This window comes from Seriola aureovittata, chromosome 7 (assembly GCF_021018895.1).
Source record: "Seriola aureovittata isolate HTS-2021-v1 ecotype China chromosome 7, ASM2101889v1, whole genome shotgun sequence".
In the NCBI taxonomy this organism is placed as follows: domain Eukaryota; kingdom Metazoa; phylum Chordata; class Actinopteri; order Carangiformes; family Carangidae; genus Seriola; species Seriola aureovittata.
The window spans coordinates 471,528-492,493 of NC_079370.1; the positions used below are offsets into that span (position 1 = coordinate 471,528).

General features: G+C 40.7%; 1 protein-coding gene across 8 annotated transcripts; it reads left to right on the top strand.

Annotated features, from left to right (window-relative positions):
• The first annotated feature begins 916 nt into the window (after positions 1-916).
• LOC130172208 (protein rapunzel-like) lies at positions 917-12,012 on the top strand. Of its 8 annotated transcripts, none has more exons than XM_056380730.1 (4): positions 5,047-7,835; positions 8,295-8,402; positions 9,240-9,303; positions 9,455-12,012. In XM_056380730.1, the coding sequence occupies exon 4, from the start codon at positions 9,472-9,474 to the stop codon at positions 10,645-10,647; it is 1,176 nt and encodes a 391-aa protein (XP_056236705.1). In that variant the 5' UTR covers positions 5,047-7,835; positions 8,295-8,402; positions 9,240-9,303; positions 9,455-9,471; the 3' UTR covers positions 10,648-12,012. The 8 variants fall into 8 exon arrangements, with proteins under 8 accessions (XP_056236704.1, XP_056236700.1, XP_056236701.1 ...); XM_056380731.1 differs by having other exon boundaries at positions 8,298-8,402; XM_056380729.1 differs by lacking the exons at positions 5,047-7,835; positions 8,295-8,402 and adding an exon at positions 917-1,063.
• Positions 12,013-20,966: the final 8,954 nt, after the last annotated feature.

Consider the following 20,966-nt stretch of genomic DNA (forward strand, 5'->3'; position numbering starts at 1 on the left):
TGGCGGACACGCTCTCCTAACCCTCCTCCGCCCCGGCTGACCAGCATCAATTTACTGCAGACATCCTTCCCTCCTCTTCCTGTTCCCGCCTATCTGTGATCCATTAGAGGGCAGAGCTGACAGTGACATCAGGCTGCGTGTGTCACAGCCAGCTTTATATAAAGCACAAAGGCCATGAGTGAGCTGCTGTCATGGTGTGCACCCAGAAACACAGAGTGTCTTTCACTGTTCGCCGCTGTGACGGACTGATTCTGGAAGTGCTGCCCCTGCAGGGTGAATGTCATCCCTCTTTGCAATGCTTGAATCCAGCGACCAATCGCTGTCCATCACTAATTGTCAGATTCAGAGTCAAGTAGGTCAACGTTCGTGAAAACATCTCAAGAAGTGTTTTTCAGAAAACTAGTCTTGTACAATCCTGTTTTGTTTTTGTTATTTGTGGCTGTGAATTGCAACTTGCTGCAAACACAGCAAACTGAACTCTGCTTCTGAGCGTGCACAGTCTCACACAAGTTGGAGGAACCAGCGCAGTGTCCATGGAAACCTCGTTCAAGCCACAACAAGAGGGGTTTTGTCCTGATGGGCGACTTTGCTGAGCCCCACTGTGACTGGTCTCTTTTTCATTCTTGTGCTCTCTGTCTTTGTCTGTCTGTCTCTCTTTATCAAACATGGACACACAGACACACACACACATACACACACTTACACTTACACAGAAACCAGGCTTTTAAAAAAAAATATTCCCAGGGTGCATGATGTCCCTGCATGGGGAGTGTTTACAGGATGTTATCTGTGTCAGTGCCGGCCCCTGATCCCTCGGAGTGGGATTCTGAGGAATGCTGGAACGGGATGGAGGAGTTCCAAAGGGGGAGTGACGAGAGAAAGAGAGAGAGAGAGAGAGAGAGAGAGAGAGAGAGAGAGAGATACTGGGAGAGAGGGAGAGAGAGAGAGAGAGAGGGAGAGAGAGAGTGTCTCTATATATACATCCCAAAGAGGCTGGCGCTCACAGGCACAGCTGGACTACTGGATAACTGGACTATAGCCCACTGGATATTTAACTAGAAAGGTGAGTTCTTCTTTTGCTTTAATTCTTAATTCAGCATCCTCACCATCTACCTCACCACTTTATTGCCATTTTTAGTTTTCTATAAAATGGAGAAAGAAAGAAAGAAAGAAAGAAAGAAAGAAAGAAAGAAAGAAAGAAAGAAAGAAAGAAAGAAAGAAAGAAAGAAAGAAAGAAAGAAAGAAAGAAAAACTGAGTATATAGTTCTGTCTGTTGACAATTATTGAAGCTGACCTTTATTAGAAGCTTTGAGGAACTATTTCTTCCATTTCCTTCAGAGTTTCATGTCCCTGCGGTTGAAAAATGGCCTGAATTCAAGTGAAATGCCAGAGGTGGAGATGAGCCCTTTGGGGGATGTGGTCTTGTAGAAGTCTTACGTATGTGGTCTCTATTAAAGCTCTGTAGCTCTGTAGCAAAGCATATCACACTGAAAGGGGAGTCCAGTGTTTGATCAAGTGCTGTGAGAGACTCGCCTTTATTTCCTCTCTCAAAAACAAATTTCACTTTTAATGTAACAAGAAGAGAAACTTTTTCTTGGTTTTACAAGGGAAGACATTTCCAAGCACAAATCAAGAGCATTACTCAGTAAGTATTTTTCTTTCAATGTTACTTTTTTCCTTTATTAGAATGGAATTTCAGTCGATTATGTAATTACAAATTCAAATTTTAAATGGTGCACTTTTTTTTGTTATTTTCATCAGCTGGTTCACATAGAAACGTGGAGAAATGATCTACATAAAAACACTGATGGCATGTGACTGAATGAAGTAAATCTAATTAGTGCAGTGATAGGAAAGGCTGTAAAATGACACCACTGATCTCATCACTGCAGAAATCAATGATGAACCTATGTTCTGTGGTTAAACACTTCAACCTGTATCTGTCTTTTTTTTTCATACCAAACCCTCAGGAAACAGGAAATGTGTGTATTTTTTTGCTTTCAATTGTGTTGAGGCTGTAATGAGTGTGATTGCATTATTGAACAAGTGCAGTGGTGGGGGTTTTCTTCAGCCCTGGGTGTGCCTTTTTCTGAGCTGGATATGGGCTCCAGGGAGGGAAACATGAGTTAAGTCATCTCTCCGGAGTATTTTACATTGAAAATCATACTATCATTACCAAAGTAAAGCCCCCTTTTCCCATGTTGTGAACATCTGTGTCTGCTTTGGGTCTTGGCTATTGTTAGAGAAGTAATAAAAAAAAAAGGACATCCCAAAGGGCCAGTACTGCAACGTTGCACAATACGTCACGTCATAATTCATGAGCACACATAACCATGTTTGATATTTGTTCAGTATTGCCATCCGTGTGTGCCTCGTGTATACTCATGAGTTTTTTTTAATTTTTTTTATTTTAGAAATGTGTCAATGCCACCAAGACTTAAAAAACGAGTCCCTGTCATTAACTGAGGCTCTGAGGGTGTGGCATGAAACTGGATGCCTACATGTGCGGACATGACCTGATGTTTGCTTTATTGTAGGATCGTTGTTTGTTGGAAAATGTCCTGTGAGGAAAAAAAAATGACATCACGTCACCTGATTACACTTGCATTGCCAAATCTAACTAAAAAAAGAAAAAAAAAGGAGAACCATATCTTTTTCTGAAATGCCATAAAATCACACTGTAATGAGCTTTACAAGGGTGTCGTGTTTCTTCTTCTTTCAGGCACCAGCAAAGTCTCTGGCTGTGGAAAACATATAAGCTTAGTTAGTGTGAAACACATAATACAAAGATGAACAGTGTGGCAGATTGGCTCGTGCAGAACAGGGACAAGATTGAGAAAGGTGTGGAGATCATGGGGCAAGCCTCCGAGGTGCTCGCTGCCACCGTGGGCCAGCTTCACCCCATTCTGGAGGCCGTGTTCATGGCTTCATCCGAGCTGCTCAGCAACCCGGAGGGCAAAGAGGCTCGCTACCTGACTCAACAGTTCGAACTTGTCAACCAGAAACTTGAGGGAATCCAAGACGAGATCGATAAAATCGCCCTGGAGCTGCAGAGGACGTCCATGAACAAGCAGAACTTCGATCGAGAGGCGCAGATGCTCAGCCAGTATGAAAAGTTCCAGGACTTTGTCAACGCCAAGCCAAAGTTCAGGGAGAAGAAGATGGAGAAGTTCCTCAGCCATTACGAGAACACAGACAGCGACTTGAACCTGGACGCCCTCTACAACGCCGTCACTGGGGAGAACACCTCAGGAGACCCAATGCTGGAAACAGTAGTCGCCACAGAGCAGAGAAGCAGACGGGCAGTTGAGGATTTCTGTGCCCGACTGAAGAAGCTTTTTGTGGTGGGCATTATCGCCGTCATGGGCCACGCTGCCCTCAAGGGCCACGCTGCCCTCAAGGAAGGAGCAGTTGGCGAGGAGATGGTGAAGAAGTGGCAGGGACGGATGGAGGATGTGGAGAAACGAATGAAAGCAGCCGTAGACGACTGTACAGAGAACTTTGCAGAGCAGGCCAAGATGGACATGGAGCACAAGCTTCAGGAGAACCCCGGAGCTGTCGATCGTGACTTTACCAAATCCCTTCTGGATTCACTAGTTAAAAAATACGACTGGGTCAACTGGTCCATCAGGGCCTTCGGCGACAGGGAGCGCATTTTCTTTTTCAACTGGCTGGCAGGAAAGAAGTACCACGGAAGTGGGGGAGCCAACTGGTTTGACATTTTGACCAAGAACAAGATCAAAGTGGTAGTCTCTTTCTGTGTCGACCCGAAACCCATTAACAAGAGTCAGATCCAGGAGCAGATCGAGGGACAGAAGCTGAAGGGAAACATGATGGAGGTGGCTCTGTCTTTGAACAAGAGCTTCCCCAGCTGCCTGGTCCACGCTGTCAGCACTTACAAGGAGGTGGTGGAGACCAACAACTTCCATGAGGATAGTTACTACTATGGAAAACACAAGAGAGCCTACCTGTGTATCCACCCTGAATAGGCTCACAGACAAACACAAACTGCAGCTGCATATAAAAGAAGCTACAGATAAATTCATGAATGTCTTTAGCAGAGACCTGGAAATATAGAGAATGATTCATAAAGATTGTCTGTGTTGATGCATAATCTGCTCTGTCTGCATTCTGGTATGTGATTTGTTGTCTTGTAATGATCTTTATTCTTATACATACCTATACATACACACACACACACACATATATATATATATATGTATATATATATATATTTTCTTTTTTTTTTTTCTGTGTTTGATGATACAGTAGCTTCAGGGTGTTGTAGACATTTCAGAGCCATAAATCTCCGTGCCAGCTTCGACTTAGTGTGTGAAACATGTGATGATTCTCTTCCCATTGGATATTACTGGGGTTGGGCGATATGACGATTTGCCATATATTTTAGGTACCCTCCTCCTTTTCCTTTAATCCCTGTAATATCTCTGGATGTATCAGATCATCCATCAGTCATAGAGAAAAATGTGTATTTAAAAAAGAAAATCCAATATCCAATAGTTTTGCTGCTTTTGGTGCAATATAGAGCTGCGGGGAAAACTTAAAAAATCTTTAGTCCACAATCTTTATGGAGACACTTATGTATATTTTACTTTGATTTGTAATAAACAAAAAAATACGAATGTTTTTTTGTCATGGTTGGTCATCATTACTGCACGTTTTGAGATTAAAAAAAAAACATTACTGCTGTTGCAAATCATGACAAAGCATGAAGCATAAAGGTCTGCTGACTGTATTTCAACTTTAATGAATATAGTAATCTTCTGCAGCATAATAGCGCTTTAATAGCCTGTCATTGTTTATCAAATGGGTGGAGGTGGCTCTGTAATAATATCGCCACACCAACAACCTATAAAGCCCACAACTTCTTTCTTTTTTTCTTACTTCTGTGTGGCTGGGTGTGGCTCTGCCCTGTAACATGAGAACCACATGACCAATAGGAAGACAAACAGTCTTGAAGTTAGTGTACTTCTTCCGCAAACTCTTTAAGGTGAGTCCATTTCTGATCAAAACGTCTCATAATGGGCAGAAACATTGAGGTTAAGCGCGTGGCAGTGACAGGAGACTTTTAATAGGAAAAGATCGATTCAGCGCCATCCACTTCATTCCACTCTGTCGTTACGTAATCGGGTGTTTTACCACCCTGACGCATCGTGTTGCTGTTAATAATGTCAGAGGTGTCACATATTTTACCCACGCAGCTTCATTTCATAAAGTAAAGTGGGTGATTAGATGAATCTGCAAAAACGTAATAGCAGTTTAAAGCGCAGAAGTTTCTGCTTCTCATGGGCGTCGGTGGCCGCTGCGCTTCTTCCAGGAAGTGTCAAACTTTTTAAAGGCGTGATCCGCTTGAGTTGCGTTGTAACAACAACAACAAAACTAATCTGCGGTGTTAATCTGCGATGTTTGTTTGGCCCTCTGTCCTTCGGCTGTAAGATCATACAATTAGAGCCCCTGTACACGGACGGATCAATACGTTTTCCATTAAGAGGCCGCATTAACAGAGCGTTTGGTTTTTCTCTCCCAGTGGCCGGACTGAGTGGTCAGCTGCCGGAGGGAGGAAGCTCTGGCGCGTGAACTTTGTGCTGTATGAAGGTTTACCTGTGTGTTTTACCTCAGCTTGTTTTGGTAATAATCACAAAGGCTGTAAAATGAGGTTGTCTATATAAAATTGCCAGAATGGAAAGTGTTTCCAGCATGTTTGAAATCAGTACATTTCATAAACCGGTATATAACCAAAGGTGGAAGAAGCATTCAGATCATTTTCTTAAGTAAAAGCACCAAAACCACAGTGTTAAAATACTACAAAACTAAGTCCTAACGTACACAGAAAGCACCAGCAAAAAGAAGCTATTTAAAGTATAAAAAGTACTGCTAAAATATGCCCTAGCTCTGACTGATATACTATTATACAGTATAATCCATCATTGTTAATTGATGCATCACTGTGCAGCAGTTTACTGCAGATGGTTGAGGTGGAGCCACTTTAACTACTCATCATAGCTAAAGAAAAAAGTTTTGATACACAATTTGTATTCTTCAGTTTGTATTTTTGTTAGTTTTTTTTTTCACTTTTTTAAGTTTTCTATAATCTTTACCTTTCTTTAATGAAATGGGCTACTTGATAATCTCCTTGAGAAATGATTTAAATGAACCAATCGGAGAAGTTTAGAGGAGACATCTGTTTTTTGTGTGACTGCTAACAGCTAGAAGATGTTTCAGATCAAGGAGTCCAACAACACATTGCTTGATTGTAAAGGGTCACAAGCCAAATGGTTGTGAATCACTATTTTAATCTTTATCATGGATTAACATACATATTTTAATGTAAAATCTCCATCTGTAATGTGCCACCTAACTAAAGCTGTTGAAAGTTGCATAAAATGAGAATACTCCTGTAAAGTGCCTCAAAATACAGTTGTTTGGTAAATGCATGTAGTTACTTTCCACCCGCTGTGTATTACTGAATATAGTGGCATTTTGAGTGAAGAGCTGACCTGCTGTGCTTGTCAACAGTCTGATATTCATACCTCTGTTACATGAGCTTCAGCAACTGTTTGCCTCTGAAAATGTGATTTCTTTAAGCACTTTTATGTTTGAAGTGACTGTGCAAAGGCGCTTTACATGCACTCAGACTGCAGTTACACAACCCCTGGGACAGTGAGAGAGAGAAATGGAGTGAGAAGATCAGTGGAAAACAGGAATCACAGTTTTAGCTCGGTCAAATCAAATAAGAGCCAGTAACTGTAAATGCTCCAACATCCTGCTGGAATTTCCTGTACTTTGTTGTTTTTGTTCTCAAATATTACTGGGGAATTATGCAAATATTACACATTTTATTTCACAATTATGGCAGTTTTAGACCTTTGTGGTTGATATTCAAAGAATGCTCATTTAAAGGAATAGTTCAACATTATGGGTAGCATGCTTTCTCTGCTTTTTTGCTGAGAGTCGCTAAATGTGAAGCTACAGCCAGCGGCTGATTAGCTTAGTTTAGCATAAAGACTGGAAACAGGGGGAAACTGTTAGCTTGGCAAAGATAAAGCTCACTGTTTAACATGTTGGATCTTGTTTGTTTAATCAGGACAAAACTGAAAAATATGTCCCCAGTCAAACAATGATTGTTTTTACTTGTTGGTTTTTGCACAGATTAAAAAAACTAGATAAAATATGTTAAATACTGAGCTTTAGAAGGATTGCCGGCAGGTTTTGTTACCTTTGGACAGAGCTAGGCTAACTGCTAAGCTAACTGGCCACTGGCTGTAGTGTGTATTCACTGTACAGGCATAAAAGTGATATGTATGTAAGTGTAGAAAGTGTGGAAGCACATTTCCCAAAATGTCAAACTATTCCTTTAATTTTGAGACATAATACAGTATACATGTTTGGTCTGGTCTGTATATCCATGTTGGAATTTAATCACAGTCTAGAGATTCATCTTGTCGGTGGACGCCTGTGGAGGTGTGCAATGCATCAGACTCAGAAATGGGTGCTATATATTCTCACTGCAATCTTCCGTAGTCTGGCTAGATACTGTAACCCCCCCCCAGGGCCGGAGCAGACCTCAGCAGAGACAGACGAACAAGCTGACAGATTATTTTCCATTGTCTTGTTGCCGTGGTTACTTGCTGAGTTCTACTGGAAAACGCACCCTTGCCCAGCAAGTTTAACCTCTTTCACTTAATCACTTCCCACGCCTGCTGCCTCAATATTGACTAGGCTGGCTGAGGGAGAGAGATCACTGCTGCTTCTCCTCCAGACCATGTTTAAAAAGTGAACATTAAGGCCACAACTCTAATTAAAACATGTGACCACAGGTTCGTTACCAAGGGATGCAACATAAACTATGAGTGTGGGACTGAGTTTGTGAAGTCAGTGAATATTTGCACCTTCACTTTGGACCAAAATGTGTTTTCCACCCAAAATTACACATTTGCAGTTTTACATCAGGACATGTCTGAACATGCCCATGAAATCATCTGCTCCTACTCTCAGCTATTTCTCTGTTCCTGGCCTTTGGGAGGAGTTGTTTGTATTAGATTAAGATTTTCCAAGTCCAAGTGGACTTCTTGTTTTTAAGGTGAGGAAGTGCAAGACAGGAAGCATCATTAAATAAACTCTTTAACCTTTTGTGTACAGTGTAACTACACTTTACAGAAATAATTGACTTTCCATGTGAAAATGAAACACATGCATTTACAGACAGAATAACAACAATACTGTTTTATATTAACAACCCCAACTCAAGGTCTTCACTTTCAATCTGTCTTCATCAGCAGATGGCGTTTGCTCACTTGTCATGGAAATGGATTTGTTCATTTGACATGTTGTGCTCAGTAGCTGTTATGACTTCACCCACAGCACTTAAAGGACATCTCATTTGGGTAAAGGACTAGTTAGACATGCATTTCCTGTCTGAGAGTTAGCTGAAAAGGGCAATACCAATGTCACCTCTGTCTGTTATATATGAAGCTCCAGCCTGCAGCTTGTTAACTTAGCTTAGCTTAGCTTAGCTTAAAGGCTGGAAACAGGAAGAAAGAGCTACGCTGACTCTGTCCCAAGATAAACCAGAGAAGCTCACTTTATCTTATTTGTTTAAAGAACCAGACAGTCTGGGAAGTGGGAAGTAAAATCACAAGCAAGATATATTGTGTTTTAGTGAATGTTAGAGGGGCTGGGAGGCAGATTTTGCTACCATTGGATAGAGCCAGGCTATCTGTTTTTCCATGTTTTCAGTATGCTAAGCTAACTGGCTGCTTGATATTCATATTTAAGGGATAGATATGAGAGTGGTATTGGGCATAAAAGTTTTCCTATTGACCTTGAGAATAACACAGACTATATAATATGATATATAATATAATATAATCTTTAGCTGTATATTATTTCCCTGTATAATGAGCTAGGTGTGGTTTGGAGCCTCCCCCATGTTGTCTTGATATTCTAGCAAGTTATATTGTACGATGAGAAATGGTGCATCATTTGTTTGAGATAATAGCTACTAAATCCAAAATGTCAGTGTACCTTGATATTCATATTTAAAGGGAGGTTTATTAGTTATTTGAACTGTGTATTTCACACAGGTAACATACAAACATGTCAACCCACACTGGTGTGTCGTCACTGCTGAATTCCATTTGCATTGTTGACTCATTGCTTTCTGGGTGTGACCAGCAGCCAGCACTGAAGCTCACTTGGCTGTTTCTCTCTGTCCTTATCAGTTTTTGCTGCGTGGTAAGAGGAGCAAGAGAGCAGGCCACAGTCCAACAACACTGCAGCAGAAGTGTGAGTAAATCTACAAAACACTGCATTTGGTTTCTGTCTCTAAAGTGAAACTAAAGTGCCTCATTTTTCTTCTGTTATTTAGCTCAAATTGTGATGAAGATCACAGCAGGATGAATGTTGACTGTTTCTAACTGTTTCTTTTTCTTATTAGAATCAGTCTAAGCAAACATGGAAAACCAGCTGCAGAGGCTTGTGGCAGAGAAGAAGGATATGGTGGAGACTGTGATGGAAGTGTTTGAACAGGGAGCTGAGGTAGTGGCCAGTATCGCTGGTGACCTCTTCCCTGTTTTCTCCATCGCTGCTCCCATTGTTAAACTGGCTCTGGACAACGTGGAGAGCAGAGAGGCCGAATTCATGAGGCAGCAGTTTCAGAAGGTACGGGAGCGTCTGGAGGTGATGTCAGAGGAGATTCAGCGGATCAATGACGAGATAAAGAAGAGTGGAGCGGATGCTGCGTATTTCTCAGTGGAGGAGAACATCACTAACCAGTTCAGGAAGTACATGGATATTCTTAACGCCAAACCCAAGTTCAGGGAAGTCAAGAAGAAGCTTTTCCTGGAGCATTTTGCCAAGACAGGTGGTGACATAAACCTTAACACCCTCTACAACGCTGTGACGGGAGACAACTTCTCCGGGGAATCTGTGCTGGAGATCACACTGAACTATGAGGAGAAAAGTCGCCGGCCGATGGAGGACTTCTGCGCCAGGCTGAAGAAGCTTTTCTGCATCGGACTCATTGCACTGTTGGGCCACGCCGCCCTCAAGGGATACGACGAGGAGGACACGCTTCTGAAAGACTGGGGTGAGAAGATGAAGCGTGTCCAGGAAAAAATGAACGTTGTGATTGAAGACTGCATCGTCAGCTTCCCCAAGCAGGCCGAGCTGGATTCCCGTCGACTGGTGAGAGACCAGTCAAACCTAACCAGCCAGCAGTTAGCCGATGCTATCATAGAGAAACTAAAGAAGAAGTATGACTGGGTGGGCTGGTCCGTGCGTATATTCAGGTCCCCGTCAGGCCTGTTCGCCAACAAGAGGGATTACCACTGCTCCACAGGGAAGAGCCGCTTCCAGGTCCCTTCATCGGATGAGAAACTTAACATCTGGGTGTCCTACAGCTCCTCGGCTGAGCCTGTGGATAGGAGTCAAATCCAGCAGCTGATCCAGAGTCAGAAGAGGGTCACGGTGGTGGGTGTAGCAGAGTTCCTGTTTGAGAAGTTGCCCGGCGCCTGCATGGTCCACACGGTCAAAACCAGCAAAGACCTGGCCTGTTCCTGGAGCTTCACTGACGAGCTCCACTACTGGGACAAGCACAATAACATCTATGTCTGTGTTCACTCCGCCTGAAAGGTTTAGATGTTCAAAAAAAACCTCTCAGAAGTCACTCAAGTCTTTATTTGGATACTTCATGTTTGCACAGATAATCTCAAGAGTCTATTGCTGCCTCCTGCTTGACCACAGCGGTAAAATATTACCCAGTATATGCCTTAATTACATCTCTGTCTTTTATAAGCAAATTATTCTCTTTTTCTAAGAACGTTTACTGTTAGTTTCTTACATGAGGTTCAACCCCCAGAAACATAAACTAGAGTATTGACCTTTCTGATCTCACGCAGCTGTGCTTTGCTTATTTCACAACACAGACACCTCTTGGTTTAGCCTGTCTCATATTCAAGTGTCTCTTATGAAAAGTGATGGATTTTGAAATTAAACAACATCTAAGTGGACAGTTTCTGAGGAACTCTGTCACAAGCTCTAGGGCTGTATTTTTTGTTACAGGACGTGCTGGGAAATTTGTAGATTTATCCAGCTGTCATAAAGAGATTATGTTTTGCTGGTAGTGATAAGCAGTGACCTCGCCCTGTTGAAGATGTATAAACCAAAAGCAGAGAGAAAATGGCTCCAGACGTTCACAGAGACTGTAAGAGAGGCCTTCAAGCTTTCTTTTTGATTCCACGTTTTGTACTGACAAAATAATAAAACCTTGTTACTGGCTGCTGTACAGCACGAACAAAGCTCAAGAAAAGCAGAGGAGACAAGGCCTCAAACAACATTTGCTGTTCTGGACTGGCACCCATGAAACTTTATTTACACACCCTGCCATGAACAAGTGAAGTGAGGGCAACACTTGGTTTGCATGCAGATGCCTTGCATAGCTCTTCTTGTGTCACATCTTTACTTATGTCATGGTGCAGCACAAACTGGAAACTTCATTTACCTTATACTTTTATAGAGGATTTACTTTTATAAAGGAATAAAAACTTAGTTGGATTTGGGGACATTTTGGGGGTTTGAGGTATTTTAAGAGAATCTAAATTGTACAATCTGACCATGACACTATGTTGTGAGAACAAAAATGTGCCAGGAGACACTGCAGAAATATTCTTTACACCTGATACACACTGACTTGTTCTGATTGTTTTACATATTTTGTTGTTGTTGTTGTTGTTATGCACCTCTGTAATTTGTGATTCTCTTTTGTTTTTGTTATCTTTATAAGTTTAGTACAATTATTTGATCATTTTATTACTATCTGACCAAAACTTGCCCCATATTTACTCATTTTTGATAGATAATGTCCATGTTACACCTCTGATTTGTATTATTTCCATACAGTGTGTTTGGGTTGTCGGCGTCTTACATTCAAAATCCCGTTGCTGCACCAAAGCAATGAATGTAATAAATCTTCCAAATAAACTCAGTGATAAATGATCCGTTTGTATGTTTTTTTTGTGAATGACTTTTAGTTGCATTTTGTGCTGCACATCAGATTTTTCTTTTTCTTTTCTTTTTCTGATAATTGGTCATGGCTTTGTGGTGAGTATAATGTCTCACCTGTACTGCCTCTACTATAGTAAAACGAGAGCTGACCTGTGTGAGAGGTAAAATCCATACAGGTTGCAGTGACCGACTAAGTGAAAAAGCTGACATGATCCCCAACACTGAGAAGTCATTTAAAAACTGCTTAACTGCATCATTATTTCTGTATTTATTAGATTCATTGAAGAACAAGCACAACAGATATGGCTTCTAATATCTACAGTTACAATCTAAAAACATTCATTGTTTGGTATCCATACATTATACCGTCTGCTTTTAGTGGTAACACTTTGCTTCAAGTCCCCCCATTTAGCATTTATAAGCACTATTTGAATATTTAATAAAAAGTTTATATATATATATATATGTATATATATATATATATATATAAACCCATGTCTGAGTACTGTTGTTGACAAATTCATTAATAAACTAACTATAATAAATCTGCTTACATCTACATTGTTGTGCATTATAAACCAAGTAAACCACCAACAATGTGTAAACTGCATTAAAATACTGAGTAATGAGACCTGAAGTAAAGTTTTGATGTTTTCTCTTTTTCTCTAATACCTTTTATTGGCTCTTAAAGGAAAAACACAACTCTGGTCTTACTCCTCCATAAAAAGGTCAGATGTCAACATGTCAAATCTTAAAACAAGGTCAGTGCTCACAGAGACTTAAATCTGGGCCTTCTGGTTGTAGAATGTCTCTTTATGCTGCTCAGTAAAACCAGTATTGTAACCTATATTCTGTAACGTGCTACGGGGTAGTTTCACTACAACAATTAAGGTCAAATGTCAGATGACCAACCGAAGCTCGATGAACTTCGGCTCCTCTGAGGTGTCGCTGAGGGACGGCTTTGACACCCAACTGTTCTGTGGAGAAATCTTACAGCTTAGAAAAAAAAAGAGAAAGAGGATATTATGGTAAGCTAGTTTGGAAACACCCATAGTGCTCTGTAATTATGTGGTTGTGGCTTTTCTATCTTCGGCACATGCAGTTTTGTGTCCCTGCAGCACATCACGCTGCCGGGTCAAGTGCTTTGACCGAAATGAACAAGTGCAAAGAAAAACAAGTGGGTCATTGTCGCCCAGATGTTTTGTGTTTTGTTTTGTGTTGTATTTTTTGAGGCTAGACATAAACAGAAGGAAATTGTAAGTAAAAAGAAATCAGTAAAAACTGTGAATGTCACTGTATGATACTAGGTTTATATTAAAGTCTGTGTTGAAAGTTGCAATGTATTGATTTCAATTTTAGACTTAAATCAAAATCACCCACTACCTGTATTTTGTCAACACAGTGACTTCAAGCTAAATTTGACCTCTGACCTTTCACAATAGGATGAAAGCAAAAGCCAAAAAAATCTGTATTATCTAATGTTAACCCGTCAGGATGATGATCTCTCCTGTTCAGTGGAAACAAAGGGTCAAACTATGCAAATGCTATGCTAAAGAGATGTTAGGAGAGTGGGGTAGGTGGTTGCGGGTGGTGGTCTGAAAACTACTAACACGTTAGTAAAGAAAAGAAAGAGCAGGTTTCTCATGTATGCTCTTTTCTTGTGAAATACTGGGTAGTTTCACTCCTCCAGTCCTCAAGTAAATATTCAAATTAACCCCTCTGAGGAGGTCAAACACATTCTTTAGAAACATGTGACCTTTGACAAGGGGCTATGAGATGACTTTGCTTAGTTTGTTGTGGTGTTAAGCTGTAAAGGTTGAGAACTTCTGGTCTAGTGCCAAAGCCCCGTCTGTATCTGCATCTAAGTCTACTTGAGTTCATGTTCAAGGTCATTTGATTTATTCATACAGCTCTTTATCACAAGCAAGCTGCAAGAAAAACTCAGGATATTGAGACCAGAACAGAAAGAAAGAAAAACAGACTGATACCATGAAATCCTCCCGAAACTCCCTCAAAGAGGTCGGCAGAACAATAACACAATAACATGAATAGAGGCATTGAGTTAAAGCTTATATGAAAGGAGTAAAAGAACCCAAAGGAGAGATGGGGTTTTGACTGGTGGCAGCATAAGAAATGTAATAATTTAACAGCAGGAACTTTGTCATAAATTTGGCAGTTGGGGGACTCAGACTGTCTGATGTCAGGAAAAATACTCCAATTACCAGCTCTGGCTCAGAGAGGAGACAGACCCTGTTGTCTGGATACCTGTGTGCCAAGGGAACGAAGCTGAGACAGAAGGAATTTGAGCTTTCCCTTCGCTTCTTAACGAACCAAATCTCTCACAACTGCTTTCCAAATTTCCACTGGCAAGTCACCCATAGACATCAGTGTTCAATGAGCTGAGGCCCACACACTGCTTCTGCTTCATCAGCAACTTTGAGAGAGAAAGGCTTACACAAAATCAACCTGAAAATAATCACCAAAGACAAACAATGACAAATGTTTGCACAACTTTTTACAACAGGCTGGATATGTTCAAAGGGGCTGTTTGTAGGTTTTCTCTGCCGCTGAACGTGGCTTCGTGATTGTCGCTCGACAAGAGCTTCAGTTATTGTTGCGTTTAAAAGAAGAGGTTGTAATACGCCCTCTGAGCAGCACGTCTTCAGGACAGATTGAAGGGTACAGTGAGTCGCTATCGGAAAGTAACAAGATGGGGCGGGGCTAGCTGGTTAGCGTGCTAAATTCAGTAGAAGAGACATAGAGAGAGAGAGACAAGAGTTAACATGGTGCTGATTTCCAACACTGGAGACAGATCTTGGCGAGTAAAGGAACTAAGTTTACTGCTCAACCCACGTTTCCTCTAGTAAATAAACAGCTGTTAATGCTAAAGCTAGCTACATAGCGATAGCAAAATTTACAAATAGCTTCTTTCAAACCTGCAATCACTGTTTGTTTGTTTTTTTTGGCCGTTTGGAGGCAGCAGAAACAAGCTGTGAACACAGCACTGACTACTAATGAGCCAATGAGGATTTTTGTAAAGAACCCATATTTATTTATTTAATTAATTATTTGCATGATTGCAAATCTAAATAAAATCTCCATGACTGAGTAAAATGATATGATAAAAAAAACACAGAATTATCAGAATTAAATGTATTTGGTGGAAAAGGTTTTTGTTAGTGCGTTTCCCTTCTGTAATAGCTATTACAGGCCGGTTTCTGTCTACGCCCAGGTGGGTTAAAGAGGCTGTTGACACAAAACATTTGAATAGGCGAAGTGATGCTTTTAATCAGACCAGAATTACTCTTCCATGAATATCATTTGGCCACACAGCCCTGCATTGAGTCCGGCCCATCAGGTGACCTCAGGAACGCAGAAAAACATCACGTGGCATCGAAAAGATTCGCTCGCCTTGCAGGAATACATTGTACTGGCACCCGTCACCTCAGTGTAACCCTAAACTCTGACTTAATTCAGTCTCAATGGAAATAACAGTCATTTTCTTATAAAAAAAAAAAAGGGCCACATATTTTAGTCAGATGGTGCATGTCAGACGGTGCGTGGGAGGGGCTAGGTTTCTGAAATGTATCATCATGGATGTGAATGCACCTCAGTTCATGTAGATTTCTGTCATGAGGAACTTGAAAAAGTCTGTTGTGTTGATGCTGAGCAAAGTGAAGTGAAGACACTTCAAAGAAACCCCAATGAAGTTAAGTCAGTAACGAATATGCTCCCGTGTAAAGCCCATGATGGAGACCTTGATCCTCCTTTGAGGGACTTCTTTGTGGGTCAGATGCTGCTGTAGCTCTCAAGTGCTCTAGCAGTGGTAGAGTTGAGGGTTATTGTTCTTACAAATTGTTTTCTTTATCAAAACGCTGTATCCACATGTAATTGTTTTATTGGCTGTATTTCATCATTTTTGAAAGGTTTGCAGAGCAGAACAGGTAAACTGTGAGTCTCAGGCCCTGGATGACTTTACACCTCAGAGAGGATTCCTCTCAACTGTAAAATTCTTCCAAAGCTTGTGAATTGTCCGAGAAGTGTTCAGTTCTACCAGCTGCTGTATAACAAGTCAGAAATTTGGTATCAGCATTAAACTGATCCTTTATTTGTCTTGCATTTGAATTTCCTGCCTTTTTATTGAAAACAGAGCTGATCCAAAGAAAAAAACAAAACAAGCTATGGCTAAAAGAAAAGCTAATAATTTATTTATTTTTCCACAGATTTTTGAGGCTTTTTAGAGTTTTGTTTTTTTTCAAGGTTGTGTTTACAATTCTCTGCACTGCCACCATGTGGCCAAACATCAGTGCATTCAGGTTCAAAGCTCTTTGTTGGTGAGACTCTAACAATTAATTGTTATGGCTTCAAGTAAACTCATAGCCATGAAGAATGTGTGGGATACAACACATCTACATCCAGAAACCTCTTAGCTTTTCTTTTTTCTTCACCCTTGTTACTGATTTCCTCTGGCCTCACTCCTGCATACCAATGTCTGGGCAAGACCCAACAAGCTGATGTTATGTGTGTGACTAGTTCCCTGCTATGGAGCTTATGAGGTGGTATCTCAGTCAGGTCTGGTATTGTTTTCAAAATGTAACCCGAGGCTTCCTCCGTATCGTCTCATTCCTCTCTCGCCTTGTCTATGAGCAATGACTCCAATATCCGTATTTCACCGGAGAAAACAAACAGCAATGCCAACAAAAACTGTGAAAAGCCTTTAGTCATCATCTCCACCTCTTCAGTATATAACTAACACAGTATATATGACTCCAAACTTGTTTTTCTTCTGTTGTGTGGTTTAATGTGCTCTTGGGCAGAGAGTACCTACAACCAACTGTTCTGTGTTGAAGAAAATTCACTCAAGTCCTTAGTTCCAAGTTTGCTGTAGTGGTGTGAGTTTATTGGTATCCCAGGACACGGTGAGCCAACTGACACAGAGCCGGTCTGAGGCAATAGACGGACCAGGAGTGAAGGGCAGGGGGACAGTTATACAGTTGAAGAAAAGATTGACCTGGGGTTACAGACGTGTGGTCAGACAGGATAACAAGGAGATCAAAAGGTGTAGAAACAAAAGGTAATTTCCTCTAGAGGCCGTACAGTGTAAAACCTAGGGGTCAAGCTACCAGGGGGCCAGGAAGGGCCTTTAGATTGAATCAGCTAGTAAGGTAAGGGTATTGTAAGAATTCAGCAATACAAGGGAAGAGGGCACTGCATGCAAATGTGTATTTTCTTCCTCATCTGATGCTTCATGTCTGTGGCCAACAGCTAAACAACATTGGTCTGAGTAAGTCTTTTTTAACATCAGGATGTTGATATATTATTAAGCCTTGTTTGTGTTCCTTCGCTTTTCTCAGATTTGTCCTACTGGTCCTGGATTTGAACCGACAAGCTTCTGTTCACAGGTCAGCTTCTAAAACCTTAGTGTTACTGCTTAAAAATAAGACAGAAAAGTAACGCGCACAGTAATGTATTCCTGCTAAGAAGGTCAAATATGTAACTTTTGTTCACACATATTGTATAATTTAAGAGTTAAACTTTATAGATTTCCTGTGTTGCCCCCCTGAAATCTTTAATAACTTAAAAGTCATTGTTGCTTGGGGTAAGTCTCTTTTTAAAAAAACAGGTCAAACAATTTCTGTTTTCCATTTCGGCACTGGGAGCTGCACCTTTAAATACTGATCATGTTACACCTCACTGTTCAGGACTGAGAATACATGAAAAACACAGACATACCTGTGGTTCTGCCTTTAGCCACACTATAACAGGAGTTCAACATGAATCAACAAGCACATTCAAGGCACCTGCTGTAATTGTAATGAATTGTTGGCTGCACGGAAATAAGACAGGTGCCTCTGTGATGTTCAGATATTTATGGCTCTACACCCTCCAAGAATAAAACTCCACTTCTGAGAAAAGTCTGATTCTGCATTTAAATATTTCCTTACATTTTTGTGATTGGCAGTAGTTTGAAGATAGTGTTTTCTCTTAAAGTAAAACAGCATCCCAGAATCCATCAATTTCCTCACAGCTCAGTATTGCTATTTAAAAACTACACACAGATTCAAACATTCAAGAGTTATCTTGGATTGAATTCAAGACAGCTGGACTGACTGAACCAAAGCAATAATCAAATCAAATTAAGCCATGTTGCTTGAATGTATCAGTTGGATGCATTGTGTAATTTCAGGTTGGTTAAAATCTAATTAAATTAATTTGTCTGGATGGTTGTTGTTAGTTTGAATCCCTGTTCAGAGGTGCTTTTCAAGTAGATACTGATTCCAAATCCACCTGATACAATACAGACTACGTTAGAAAAACTTTATGTAAATGAGAGTCTTGCACCATTTTACTCAATAAAAGCAATGATTGGCACTGTCAGACAATGTACGTGTAGGATGTTGGTGCTAGGAAGTGTAAGAGTGAAGACATGAGAGACAATGATAGTAAGTCAGGAAGTGGATCAAAACTTAGATTGTGATCATAAATCAATAACAATAATAATAATTCATCGATATATGAATACTTTGAATGAAATGTGATTTATATAACGTCAAGATCTGATCATTAACACTGTGTGTACAGTTTATCAATTCTGATAGAGTTCTTATGATCATACTGATCACCAAAGTCCTTTATTTTGTAACTGTGATGTTTGTATAAGCAAAAGAGCCTTGAGCAAAATGAGGGTGCAGTTTCATGTTTGGCCACAATGTGGTAGCATTTCCTGTGAAAATCAGTTTACATTGCACCGCAGCTAGTGATCATAGACGGTGTGTAATGGACATCGATGCCAGGTCTGGAAAATGAATAAACCTGCATTCTATCGAATGACCATCAGGGGGCGACTCCACTGTTTGCAAAAAGTCTGATTGTATTGAAGTCTATGGGCAAATGACCCCTCTTCTCATTTGATTTATTACCTCAGTTTGTTATGTGTTTATGTTCTCAGTTACTAGTTTGAAGTTTTCTTCAATACAACATGATGTTCATTTGTCAAATTATGCTCCTATTTAAAAGAAAATAGACGATAAAGCAGAGTGGTTTTAGGGCGTGGCTACTGTGTGATTGACACACAGGGGGACCTGCCTATTAATCTGGAAAGAGGCCGGAGCGTGTCGGACCTTTGACTTGTCATTCTGTTTTCAGTTAATCAGAGTTAGTTGAAACATGTTTGCCTGAAAATGTCTTGTTTGGCCCTCAGTTGTAGTACATTTTGCTCCCAAAGAAAGTTTTCTTATATAAAAGTCTTCTGATGTTAAATATTTATGTGAAATGAAAACATAGCTGATGGATTCATTCCTTGAATTAGTAATGGATAGTGCTTAACTCTGCTCAAACGTTGCTTTATCAAGTTACATTCAGTAGCCATGGTGCTGTCCTTTTGTTCACTCAACTGTGGCTTTGTGTGTTTTTAGTCCATTTCTATAGATTTTGTATCATATTCTACAAGCTTTTTATTCTACAGGTTCTACAGTCAGTCAGCCTTTCAGTAGGTTGTTTCATTTATTATTTTGTTTAATAGTTTGTTTAATAGCCAATACTATGAACAACCTTAACACGGGAAATACAACTGCTCATGTCTCAGACCAATGGTAAACTGTAAACTAACATGTTGTTTACACACAGTTTTAACAGAAAGACTGGAAGTTGATTCAAATTAAGCTATTTTGAGATGACGCAGTCCACTGTTAGCACTGCTTACCTTGTACCGTGAGAGAAGAAAACATTAAACCAAGATGGAGTCCCACACGGAACGCACCTCAACACTAGGTGTCCCACAGTGGTCAAACACCAAAACCGGGATTCACCGGGAATAAATGATTGCAACAGCAACACCCAGTGGCTGATTTAGGCTACTGCCCCACACATGAATAACTGTATGTATACATGTACAGTATATGCCTGATAGTATGCATGTATGTGCAAGTGCTTAGTACCAGTATATTTGTATGTGCAAGTGAAGTATTCAGTTTTGGCCTAGCAGCTTCTCATAATAGAATTTACTAAAACTGAGTGACACACATTGATATTGTCGATAATAGCAAACTGAGAAATACATTTATTGAGCACAGAATAGATTTTAATTTGCTCAGGTTATGGTATTATTTGCTCAAAAATATTTTTTCTTCAAAATATAATTTGTATGTTTGCAAAATGTATTTGTCTGTGCACAAAAAGTCCCACTGTGCACTCAGGGATGAGGCACAAAAATAGCTCCACACTTTTACAATAATTACCATGAATGTATGCTTAGAATATAAACTACATTCATGGTTTCCCTTTTACTCATATTCGATTTGTGGTGCCAGGCAGTCGATATTTTCGTGCAGACAGGATGTAAAGCCTGGTGGAAGTTTCAGGGGTTTAGACCGCGGACTGTTCTGAGCCAGGCATGGGCTCACTACGACCATGCTGCTTTTTCCCCCGTATCTAAAGCAAAGTTGGCACCTTTTGGCCGAATGCCCGTATGTGCGCAGTCCATTAAAGAAGACAGATGTGCGCACCTCTGGTTTTTCCCCTGCACGCCCCGTTTCCTGATCACCTGATTTCCGGAACGGTCACAGATACGAAAAGTTTCGGGGGTTTGTTTGTTCCCCAGTTTACTTCTCTTATGCCGTTATTCAAATTATTCTGGCAAAGCCTCGGCCGGGTCTGGGCCCAGAGATCCGGCTGAAGTGCGGTCCGCCTGGTTTTCCGAGTCCAACAACCCACAAACAGGACTGAAGCACGCCGCCCGTGCCAGACGGCCATTACTGTTCTGGCGGTGGCCTGAACGGCGTTTGAAAATGTTCCTACTTTCCCCACGCCAGCCCTTCCCTGGGATGCAGGTTGGACTCAGATTACATAACATGCTGTTTTATTAAAATAAATATTTACACACAGTAAACCAGCATGAAGTCCACAGGCAGCAGCTAAAAGTAAGTGAAGGTAAACTGCAAGTATAT

Bases quoted from the DNA above. Each gene is read 5' to 3' on its own strand.
- LOC130172208 (XM_056380725.1), top strand. From the start codon at position 2,790: ATGAACAGTGTGGCAGATTGGCTCGTGCAGAACAGGGACAAGATTGAG.